Below are 13,090 nucleotides of genomic sequence, written 5' to 3' on the forward strand. Positions count from 1 at the left end.
TATAGGAAAGAAAAAATGGCAGAGATCCTATCTCAAAAGAAAAAAGCCAGGCTCTGAGTTGGAAGCCAGCCTGGTTTCCAGAGTGAGTTCCAGGACAGCCAAAGATACATAGTGAAACCCTGTCTCAAAAACAAAATCAAATGGTGATGATGATGATGATGATGATGATGATGATGACAGCAATAATAACAATAAGAACAACACGTTACATGTAACAGTTATCAACTGTAGGATATAAGACATGGGATCCTTTTAATGTGCTTTACACATTTCAGTACAGATTGAAATTTTAATTATAAATACTGGATTTTATTACTTTTTTCTGCTTAAAAAATGTTTGAGATTATTTAGCAGTTGAGGGAACTAGCTGATATTCCAGAAAACCAGGGTTTAATTCCCAACACACACAGAGACAAGCATCTGTAACTCTAATTCCAAGGCTATCAGCCGCCCTCTTCTGGACTCCATAGGCACTGCATGCACAGGGTAAACATTAAAGGGGACGTGGGGAGCTAGGGCGTGCTATTAATATCAAATATTTCCAAATAGTAAGGAGGTAAGCTGAGGGCTCAGAGTCTGAAAAGAAAATCACACTTGATGAAAACAGTAAGAAAAAGTTCATAAAAGATTAAATGGAAAAATGGTAAAGCGCACAATGAAGGGGATAATTTGGTGAAAAAATTAACATTTATATATGGAGAGTCTGTGTGGTTGTGCATGCTTGGCAACTCAAGGTGATTCTCATAAGTTCAAGGCCAGCCTAGTCAAATAATAAAGACCATATCAGCCTGAGAAAGATCTTTTCTCTTGATTTTAAGGGTGGGGGATTAAAAGAGGGTGGTACATAATACAAATAAAGGTCTCTAAAAAAGGAATAAAACTAGTTTCTGAGGCAATGGGAGGAGACTAGCAGAAAGACAACTAGGAACAGAGGTCCTCTAATATATAGCAAGGTACTGAAGGCTAGTCTTGGATACATGAGACCCGGCCTCCAAATAATAAGTCATCAGAAATTAGCTAGAAGTGAAAAAAATAAAATAAAGCTAGTATAAAGCATAACCATGAAAAAGGAACGATGTAAGGCTGGAGGAATGACACAGAGCACTTACTACTCTTGCAAAGGCTCAGTTCTCAGCATCTGCATGTGGCAGCTCACAGCTGCCTGGTCCTCCAATTTCAGGGATCCAGTGCCTTCTTCAGGCCTCCAGGGGCACCTGCACCCATGTGATGTTTATATTACTCATTCAGACACATGAACACAATCTTTTTAGTTTTTTTAAAAGCTGTTTTTTCCCATGGAGGGATGAACATAAAATGTAGCACAGATATCAAGGATTAAAAAGAAAGTAATTAGTCTTAAAAATAAGCATTTTAAAATTAGAGTAGAAAATAAGTAGACAGACAGAATTTGAGAAAGCTAGAAATCCATAAAAGAGCCAAGAATATATGTAAAGGGGTATTAGAAAAGTCTCTACAAAATATCTGCACCTCATTTCTCCCAGGTCACTTCATTTTGGTTGATTTAATTCATTCAAAAGCTTCACAATATCTGACTGGAATTCTCATGCTAAAAAGTAGCTACTGCCCCTCTAAATTGTGTAATTAAATAATTAATTGTCAAATTTACTTAATAGTGTTGCCCTAAAAAATTTTAAGGCAGATGTTTTTCTAATAATTACGCTAGTTCTCAAATGTTTTTTTTTTAAATGGATTCACTTATCCTCTACTTTACCTAAGGATCATCTACCTGTGCCTCTCCTACCTCACTTTACCCACTCCCCAAAAAAACCACCTTACATAAATAAATAAATAAATAAATAAATAAATAAATAAATAAATAAAATAATTAATAAATTAAAAAATTAAAAAAACCCACCTGGCTTAGTGGCAGCCAATTTGTGAGTATACAAACTTTCAGTGTCAAGTTAGGACAGAGGAACTAAAAAACTCATAGGTAAAAATCACAAAGTAGACAGACAGACTGTATTTATTATTGTTCACACATAAAAAGATTTGACTATGGGGAAGAAAAAAGACATTGAAGTAGCAGTGAAGTAAAAATATTTCTCCATGTAGAAAGTATTGGTAGAAAGTATTGGAACAATTAACATGATGTTAAGGAATTATATAACCAACTCCTGAACATTTGAAAACCAAGGTCATATTTCTGGCACAAAACCTCCTTTTGTTATTTTTGTAAATTAAATCACAAAAGTCTTAACTGGGTATGGCACATGCCTATAATCTAGCATTGGAAAGTATGAGGCAGAAGGCCTACTGAATTTAAAGTAACCCAAACTACATATCAAGACCCCCTTTTCAATTAAAAACAAAAACAAAAACAAAAACAAAAAACTCTATTTTGGGGTTCAGAATCTGTCAGTGGTCCAGCACTTGCCTAAAGAGCTTGGTCCTTTCTTTCCAAACGTGATACACATAAGAAAAGTTACTTGGAGGAAGCGGTTTGGGTCAAGATAGGGTTTCTCTCTGTAGCACTGACTGTCCTAGAATTCTCTCTATAGACTAGGCTGGCCTCAAATTCAAAGATCAGCTTGTCTCTGCCTCCCAAATGCTGGGATTAAAGCCATGCACCAGCAAACCTGGCTAAGAAAATCTATTCTTGGCAGCACTAGAAAAATTCAATATTGGATACAGATTTAAAAAAAAATTATGCTAGGTGAAGATGGGTAAAATAACTACATGTCTTAGAGCTTTACTACTGTGAACAGATACCACGACCAAGGCAAGTCTTATAAAAGGCAATATTTCATTGGGGTTGGCTTACAGTTTAGAGGTTAGTCCATTGTCATCAAAGCAGGAATCCAGATACTCACTGGTACAGGAGAAGCTGAGAGTTACATATCTTCATCTGAAGGCAGCTAGTAGGGCTGACTTCGAGGCAGCTAGGGTGAGGGTCTTAAGCTCACACCCACAGTGACACACCTATTCCAACAAGGCCACACCTCCTAATAGTGCCACTGCTTGGAACAAGCATATAAGCCATCACACTACATAAATACTCAGTAACTATCAATCTTTTTGTTTTGTTTTTCAAGATGTTTCTCTCTGTAACAGCCATGGCAACTATCAGTCTTAAAGTAACACTTAAATGTACTAGGCACTGATTACACAGACTGTAAATAGTGTGGAGTGTCCTTTAGTAATTAAGTGAAGGTTAGTTATACTATCACAAAACAGCATACCATATTTTTACAGAATTTTGGCATAACACTTTCTCTGAGTTAACACCTCAGACCACTATCACTGAGATTCAAATACCACTCAAATCCATGCCAACTTATTTTCAATCAGTCTATCCTCTTCACATTATTGAAATAACTACAAGATCACTTTCTTGCACTTAAGTCAATAAGTGCTTTTTAAGAACATACTATAAAGTACTTAGAATTAACAGCCTTGTAAATGTCATTTAAGTCTGTCTGCTTTTCCTTGTCTTCTTTAGCTTTTTTTTTATTCGATATATTTTTTACTTCCATTCCAAATGATTTCCCCTTTTCTGGCTCCCCACTCCCCGAAAGTCCCATAAGCCCTCTTCCCTCCCCCTGTTCCCCCATCCACCCCTTCCTTTAAGGTTTATTTATTTTATATATGAGTACATTGCAGCTATCTTCAGACACACAAGAAAAGAGCATCAAATCCCATTAACGATGGTTGTGAACCACCATGTAGTTGCTGGGAATTGAACTCAGGACCTCTGGAAGAGCAGTCAGTGCTCTTAACTGCTGAGCCATCTCTCCAGCCCTTTATCTTTCTTTTGTAAGCACACTTCCCTAACACAGTAGTTCTTAACCTTCCTAATGTTGCAATCCTCATGTTGTGGCAACCTCCAACAATAAAATAATTTTTTGCTGCTACTTCATGACTGTAATTTTGCTTTTGTTATGAATCATAAATGTAAATATGATATGCAGGATGGTATCTGATATGACCTCTATGAAAGGGTCATTCAACCACCACAAGGGGTTGTGCCTCACAGGTTGAGAGCCACTGCCTTACCACTTGGCCCTTTCCCCAACATTTTGTGCTTCCTTACTCTTTTTCTAAGCTCCCTCCCACCCTCCACCACAGCCATGTAAACTAACCTCTTATGTGGACAGTTTAAATGGCAGGGTCTTCTCCTTCTCTCCTCCATTGTCCTCCACTAAGAAGCTATTAAGATTTAGTTTGCCAGATCTCGGGTTTTTCTTTCAAACTCTAATAAAATTGTCCTAGTACCTATCTCCCCCAACAAGTAACATTTTAAAAAGCTTCCATTTATAAAGTCTTTCCCTGTCCTTTGTCCTGACACCTTTCTAGCTATTTTCTCAGGACCTGTCCCAGGCACACGTTCTCTTCTTCCCTAAACAAAAGTTACAGATTTCAGAAAAGCACTGGATGAAGTGGCCAGTGTCTCATTAGTACATTCAAAGTTGCCAAAAACATGTCTGCTATTCACATTACAAACCAATAGCCAACACTTTTAGAAACATACAGTGAGAAATACATTTTATAACCCACAACCAGAGTTGAATAGATGGCAGATGGTTCAGCAGTTAACAGCATTGATCTGTTTGAGGAGTCAGGTGGCTCACAACCACTACAAGCACAGTTCCAATGAGATCTTACAAGTTCAACCTCTGAGAAGCAACTCCACTCACATACACATACCTACACAGAGACCTGTATATGTACTGGGTTGGCTTGATATTGCTTGTATTCTAGTGCTAATACTGGTTCCTCAAGACCAGTATTAGCATTGCTCCAAAGATCAGAGAGTCCTAAAGTAGAGTCAATTGGTGCTATGTGACCTTGGCCCCAAGTTATTTCCGATTGGTAAATAAAGATGCTCACAGCCTGCAGACATAGGCAGGGATTGGGATTCCAGGGCTGGAGGTCAGAGGAAAACCTTGAGAAAGGGAAAGAAGGAAGTGAATGGAGGAGAAGCTGCCACCAGTTAGATTAATCTTGAAGTAATGGCCATGTTGTATGGCCAGTTAGAGTTAAGTGCAACCCAGAAGAAACATGGCAAATTATATAATAGGACTATTGGCTGGGAAACAGAAATAATACTATAGAGGATAGATATCTCCCCAGCTCTTAATGCTGATTAAGGCTTATTACAAATACAAAGTTTGAGTGTGTCTTTTATCCAGGAACTGAATGATCAAAGGAGGGTAGAAACTCGGGATTGGGATTTAAAATTTCTACAACATGAGCACATAATTATAGATAATAAAAATAAGCTAGGCAGTAGTTATACATGCCTCTAATTCCTGCACTCAAGAGACAAAAGCCAGCAAATTTCTGAGTTTGAGGCCAACCTGGCCTCACACACGCGCGCGGGGAGGGGGCAGTAAAATGGGGTGTTAATAAAAAGAATGAGCTGTTAACTAAAATGGTCTTACCATATGGACTTTATATGAGACAGGGTATCACTATGAGTCCTGCTGCCTGGTGCTGGGATTAAAAGTTTGCACCACATGCTCGAGTAGCTATCTTTTAAAAACCCAGAAGTGTGTGTGTTTGTTGATCAACTAATAATACTTGACACAAATGCATGTAAGGATAAAAAATTCAGTGAGCCCTTAAGAGTTGAAGCTTTAAGCCTGGATTCCTAAACAATGTTCCATAAGAACTTGGTTTAGGAGAATAATTCTCATTATTTTATAGCTACACTAAGGGTAAAGGAATCCTATCATCAGAATGTTCCTCTGTATCCCCTAGAGGTACTGTGCCTGGAGGGAAAAAAACCAAACACTATTTTAAACACAGAAGAATAAACATGAAGAACAGACCAGAACTGTGTTAGGATCATAGACCAGGTTACTTACATAGTATGATTTGCAAAATTTATAAAATTTACCTCAAATAACAATGTGATTGTGAGGGAGTTTTCTCTAAACTGGTTTCCGGTGGCTACTGGCAGCTATGAAAGAATCCTAATGCCATGCCATGACCAGATTCACCTAAATCAACTGGCAAAACTGATGGATGCAAATATATCAATTTTCAAAGAAACATATGTTGTTTTCAAAGAAACATATGAAGCCGGGCGGTGGTGGCGCAAGCTTTTAATCCCAGCACTTGGGAGGCAGAGGTAGGCGGATTTCTGAGTTCAAGGCCAGCCTGGTCTACAGAGTGATTTCCAGGACAGCTAGGGCTACACAGAAAAACCTGTTTCAAAAAACCAAATCCAAAAACAAAAACAAAAACAAAACAGAAACATATGAGCAACAATGACTGCTAAAAACTATAACAAAGCATGAACCACCCTTTGCCCACTGTGTAAAACATGAACTCCCACATTGCTTTAACTTTTTCCTCTCTTTTTCCACCGTATTTTTGAGGGAGCTTCTTTCATTACTGCCAAATGTCTACTCCAAGATAACTGGGTTAATTCACCTATTTCTATCTCTCATCTTGCAACAGGAGTGTTGGGATCACAAACACAGGCTACTACATTACACTTTTTTACATGGGTTCTGGGAATTGTCATCACATTTCTATAGCAAACATTTATTGAGTCATCTTCACCAGCCCTTCTTTTTATATATATCCACTTTTTGAATATATATATGTATGTATATATATATATATATATATATATATATATATATATATATATATATACATACATATATATATTCAAACAGCTACTTGAGGGCTAGGGGGAAGGACTTACAAGAAGGAAGTGCAGTCCCAAAGAATTGCAGATGTAAAGATCTGTTATCATTCTCTAGCTCATTCGCCTCATTTTCAACAACTAGTAGTCAGTTAATAAGTTATTTTATGTCCTAACACTAAACTAACAAAATATAGTCTTATAAACTATACTCTGTGAAGACCAGGTTATAAAATTATTAAAATAGACCTTGAAAGTTCCCTTAAGTCGTAAAACACAGATATACAGAATACATTCTATGTAAAAATCTCAGGGCCAGAGAGATGTCTCATTAGTTAAGAGTACTGGCTGTTCTTCCAGAGGCCCTAGGTTCAATTCCCAGCACCTATTGGTGGACAGGTCACAGCCATCTATAAGTACAGTTCTAGAGGTTCCCATGCCATCCACCTCCTCAGATACCAGACAAACACAGTGAATATATATGCATGCAAAACACCATACACATAGATATTAATTGATTTAATTACATAAAAAGGAGCTGTTTTTAAAAAGAAAAAAATTGCAATCTTATTCTTTAATAAATAAGGCATTAAGAACAGTAAAACTGGGGCTGGAGAGGTAGCTAAGCAGTTAAGAGCACTGGCTGCTCTTCCAGGGGACCTGGGTTCAAGTCCCAGAACCCACATGGCAGCTCACACTTGTCTATAATTCCAGTTGCAGGAGATCAAACACCCTCACATAGACCTACATGAAGTCAAAACACTAATGAACATAAAAGAAAAATAAATTATTTTTAAAAAGTAGTGTTAAAAAAATAGTAAAACTGTCATCCTTAATTATGGTGTTTTCCTTTCCTTTGGGGTCAAGGCATGGTAAACATGAGAAGGAAAATCATTTCCATAGGGAATTGAACCTAGGACCTCAGTACTCTTAACTACTGAGAAATTTCTCTAAATTGCATAGGACTTTTTTCTCTTTTGGCTGGAGCAATGGCTCAGAGGTTAAGAGCCTCTAAAGGATTTGAATTTGATCTTAATACTCATATCAAACAGTTTACAATCAGGTGTTACTCCAGCTCCAGGGGATCCAACAGCTATGGCCTCCTAGTGCACCTTCATTCACATGAACATAATCTCACAGAAGCACACATAAATATATAATTAGAGATGAAATTTTCTCTTCTCCTCCAAGCTTACAAAAATTAATATCCTAAATTATAGAAGGTGTGTGTGTGTGTGTGTGTGTGTGTGTGTGTAAATTATTTACAGTCAGGCAATAGTAGCACATAGCACACATCTTAAATCCCAGGATTCAGGGGGCAGAACCACGCAGATCTCTGATTCTGAGGTTAATCTGGTCTACAGAGAAAGTTCCAGGACAGCCAGGGCTACACAGAAAAACCCTGTGTGTGTGTGTGTGGGGGGGGGGTTACATATAACCTCACTAGAAAAAGCTTTTCATAACATATTTATTCCAGCAGCAACATAGCTTAAATTTCTGAAGCTATCTTTTTAAAAACATGTTTTAGACATTAGAGCTTCAAGCATAACCCAAAGGCTCTACACATGATCACATTGAAATGATACTCGATATAACCATTTTGCTTGCTACTTTAGAATTTTTTTCAATTTTCAAAATTAAGTTTTAATTTTAGTTGAAGGAGTGAAGATGTCAGTCAGTTCCAGTATACTTACTAAAGTGTATCTGGAGGACCAATAATAAGGGCTTCCCAACGATAGAGATCATTGTCGTCTATTAAACCTGCTGAAAAGCCTCCCACTGGATTTTTGTTGAGTTCTGTGGAAAAAGAAAATTTCAATAAAAACTTTAAAACAGTTTTTCTCCAACAGGTAAAGTATGACCATAAATAAGCTATAAACTATGAAAACTATTAAAATGCTGCTTCATAACTATAACATTTCCATACAACAAGGAAGCCATGGGTATATTAACCTATCCAGATGGAATTGTTTTGTCTTCCTACATCTACCTTGGGATTCAACCAAAGCTCTTAGCATTCTGGGTAGGTTTTATGAGAGGCAATCAAAATGCAAATAAGGCTGATTCTCACAAGAGATTTTAGTTGAAAGAAAATCAAAAGTCAAATCAAATCAGAAATGGCAAGTTTTCTATAGTCTTTAAGACTAATTCTTAAAAAACAACCAAAAGCACTTTTACGTCAGAATTGCCGAGTGTTTTCAACTCTTACTTACATTAACATCTGTCTGATTGCCATGATGCCTTGAGGTACATTCAACTATGCAACAGGAATAGCTTTCTAAGAATAGCTGGTGCCTACAGAAATAGTGATGGTATCATAAGATTCTTCTCTTCTAAACAGTGTTCTGCCATGAAGAATAGATGATGAGGGCAGAAAATTAAGAATCGAGACAAGGAACTAGTAAGGTAGAAAAACAAAGGCCAACAAAGGATCATCAAACAACAGGTTAGGAAGAGTATAACCTTAAGAGTTTACAGAGATGGACGTAATAAAATAAGGATGCCTTTGTAATGGGCAGATCGCATGAGTTTTTCAAATAGCCTTAAGTAAGTGTAACTGACATTAGAGGTATTCTATATATACCTATAGGTATATATAATAGGTATACTATATAATTTGATAATTTTAATATACTTTCATCTTTGAAGGCAGGATAAGAATCATGATAGTAAGTATACACAACAATCACCAGAAAAGTTATTATTTTGTCAAGAGAGCTGAGGACTGACTGATTCAAACTGGGCAGTGAGTAAGGACAAAACATGTTTAAGAGCAGTTCAGAAAGGACTTGCCAGAAATCTAAATGAGTGCATGATTCTCATACAGTACTTGCCCATCATCAAGATGAGCCATCTAATCATGAAAGCAAATATAATACAACACAGAGTACTATAAAATGCCAAACAGTGTGCTGGTAACTATGGAAGCACTAACTCCATAACTTTGAGCAATCAAAGGTGGTTTTAGTTCAACAATTACAACTTCATATAGGGCTATTAGGTCCATCTTCATTTGTCAATCTACTGGAATTTGAAATTACTTGGGAGACACACCTCTTGTGCATGTCTGAGGGTGCTTCTAAAACAGTTTAATTTGGAATGTGGTTGGAACTATTCTAAAAGGATTGTGAAACAGAATACAAGACTCATATCCACTCCCATCATTTTACTGCTGTCACATTGCAGCTATCATACCTTACCAAGCATGACGAACTAAATAATTGATGAACCATAAACAATTCTTCCTAAAGCTGTTTTGATCAATTATTTTGTCCAACTAACAATAAAGTAATTAATGTACATCACAACATGCAGACAACAACAACAAAATGGTAAAAATAAAGAATTAAATTGTATTTTAACACAAAGAACTTCTTTTCTTGGATTTTGAACACAGATTTTATAAATCTAATAAGCAAAGCAAACAGATAAAATCTGTATTTTAAAATACCATTAAGATATGATTTGCATTTTAAACTTATTATGTTTATAATCATATACCTTTCACTGAATCCCAACTATGTTGCTAGCTACTAAAAAAGAATACACATACACACTTTAGTGTTGATGGGAATGGTTCCTTTGAGGTCTAGCTCAAGAACTACCCTCCTATCTTTGAAACCTTTTTAAAAATAATTTATTAAATAATCTTGACTTCTGTTAAAAATCCTATTCATTATAGTTGCAGCCTGTATTGTATTACCTAGCATTTGACTATCATGGGTTCATTGTTCCAGAAAAATATATAAGTAAGGACAATGTGAAATAGGTAACCTAAAAGTAGTACAAGGAATAGGGGTTAAAGAAGTACAAAAGAGGGGCATATAACAATCTTTAATAGCTTTAAAAAAAAAGGCAGGAAGAGCACCACAACTCTGAGGCCAGCCAAGTCTATATTGTGATGTCTAGTCTCAAAAGTTTAAAAAGGGGGAAGGGGGTGCAGCACAGAGGGACACACACATTTTATTCCAGAACATGGGAAGTAGAGGTGGGTTAAGTTGCAAAATGACCGTGACTAATAATGAGACCCTGCCTTGGAGGGAGAAAGGGAAAGAGAAAGACTTATAGAATATCTACAATGAAGAACTGGGCCTATACTGAACAAAGAGTCATAAATGAAACAAGACAAAATGGCAAAAACTGGAAAGTAAAGGCGTTTGTTAGCCATATTAAGTTTCAACTTCATACATGGAGCAATGATAACCCTTGGAAGAATTGGAATGTATTTGTTCTTAATACATTTTCAAAAAGTAGGGCGAGCTTGGGAGATTTAAATGTTCAAAAACCAGTTTTAGAAGTTGGATAGATAGCCGGGCGTGGTGGCGCACGCCTGTAATCCCAGCACTTGGGAGGCAGAGGCAGGTGGGTTTCTGAGTTCGAGGCCAGCCTGGTCTACAGAGTGAGTTACAGGACAGCCAGGACTACACAGAGAAACCCTGTCTCAAAAAACCAAAAAAAAAAAAGTTGGATAGATGGCTCAGAGCTTAAAAGATGATATACCAGGGAGCTTGAGAGATGGTTCGTTATTTAAGAGCACTGACTGCTCTTCCAGATGTCCTGAGTTCAATTCCCAGCAACCATATGGTGGCTCACAACCACCTATTATAGGATCCGATGCCCTCTTCTGGTATCTGAAGACAATTACATTGTACTCATATACATAAAATAAATAAATCTAAAAATAAAAGAAAAAGAAAGAAAGAAAGGAAAAGAGGAAAAGGAAAAAAGAAAAAGATGATATAGCAGTTGCAGAAAACTTGAGTTTGATTCCCAATACCCATATTAGGTGTAACTCCAGCTCTAGGGGAGACGATGCCATCTTCTGGCCTCAAATGCACAAGCCCATATACAGACACAAATGTATACATAGTTAAAAAGAAAGCAGTCATTCTTTAAAAACCATGCTAGGCATGTTGGTACATACTTATAAATAACACAAACACTGAAGATACTTGATGAAGTGGTGAAATGGTTTTGAAACTAGAAAAGGTTAATGGTTGTATAATACTGTGAACATAGATATGTTTATCTACTATTATTTGTATATATGTTGTTTATTACATTTGAACATAGTATATCTCATCTTAGTTCTTAAAATGACACAAATGTATTAAAATAGGAAACACAAGATGAGATACTTGTTTGAAAGGGGGAAACTTACTTAATGTTAAATTTCTACAGCACATATATGTTGTATATGTTGGGAGAGGGGCTGTCTTTGCAGAGTTATAGACTGTACTTTGGACCTTGCATACACTAGGCAAGTCTTCTACCACTGAGAGACATCCTCAGAATATATCAGGGTTTTTGCCAGAGAGGAAAGCAGGAAAACAAAGAAGCTAATATGTTTAACAGAGTAAATAGCCAACAATGATAAGTTCACTCTTCTACAGCATGGAAACACTATCTCAATTAAGGCCATTGGGTTCAAAAAAGAGAGCCAAAACCGTCTTCAGCATAAGCAGTAAAGATAACTAGAACAACACTAACAAGGTTAAGGTGGAAAAGTGCAAGTGGAAATTGTTTCTCTAAGGTTTCGATAGATAGAAAAATTACAGTAGCCATAGCCACGAGCAAATGAAATTCATGCAATCAAGTAGTTTTATTTGGTTGATTTTTCAGGTTTTTGTTTTGTTTTGTTTTGTTTTTTTTTTAAGGCACGATTTTGTCTTAGTGGGCCTGAAATTTGTATGTAGACTGGCTGGCCTTACCCTTTAGCCTCTTTGCTAAGACTACAGACATATGACACTATAATGGTTGTGGTTATTGCTGCTGTTGTTTTAAATAGGATCTTCCCTTGCAGCCCAGGCTATAGAATCAGACCTCGCTCTGAGAAATAATCAACTAATTTGGGGCAGGGGGAGAGGCATGAATCCACAAAAACTAAGAGTAAGCATAATAGTGTATACTCTCTGATTTCAGCTTTTGGAGGGTGGGAAAAGAAGATCCTGTCAGACATGTCTCTAAAAAGATGAGAGCATATGAAAAGTGAACAAACATGAATTATTAGGATCAATACAAATTCATAAAGTGTTTTTTTAAAAACTAGACTTATACACCAGAAAAGGTTCAGGGAAACAGTCATCTCAGTATGATGAACATTCCTAGTATCCACAATATGGTCTTCTAATACAAATTTACAGCTAACAGTGAAGCAGGGTTTTGGGAAGAAATGACAGATTCTAAGTCTGAGGCATAAGGAAAAAATATGTTAGGCTCTTCTCAATACTCAATAAAATGTGTTAGGCTCTTCTCAATACTAAATAAAACAAAAGCTATCAGTTAGAAGCCCCACTGGCTAAAAATGTTATGAGTTGAGTATTAGTATGAATAATAACCGTGAAGGATAGACAAATGTATTTCAATACATGAGTAACTAACATACACACACAAAACCAACCAGCCATGGCTGTTATAATTAGGTGCTAGTAAACCATTTTGTCATTTTGATTTGGGTCTTATCCCACA

General features: G+C 36.7%; 2 protein-coding genes across 35 annotated transcripts in view; one reads left to right on the forward strand and one right to left on the reverse strand.

Moving 5' to 3' along the window:
• The window catches only part of LOC127696398 (uncharacterized), an 837,478-nt gene that overhangs the window by 164,087 nt on the left and 660,301 nt on the right, over window positions 1–13,090 (forward strand). The window lies entirely within an intron of this gene.
• Window positions 1–13,090, reverse strand: part of LOC127696395 (ubiquitin-conjugating enzyme E2 pex4-like) — a 312,120-nt gene that overhangs the window by 44,673 nt on the left and 254,357 nt on the right. Inside the window, exon 3 of one of the 18 annotated variants that reach the window (XM_052199068.1) lies at window positions 8,317–8,419. The exons of the other annotated variants lie outside the window; for them this stretch is intronic. Within the exon in view, the coding sequence (XP_052055028.1) occupies window positions 8,317–8,419 (103 nt within the window). The remainder of the gene's footprint in view (window positions 1–8,316; window positions 8,420–13,090) is intronic. 18 annotated transcript variants of the gene reach the window in all.

This window comes from Apodemus sylvaticus, chromosome 11, assembly GCF_947179515.1.
Source record: "Apodemus sylvaticus chromosome 11, mApoSyl1.1, whole genome shotgun sequence".
In the NCBI taxonomy this organism is placed as follows: Eukaryota; Metazoa; Chordata; class Mammalia; order Rodentia; family Muridae; genus Apodemus; species Apodemus sylvaticus.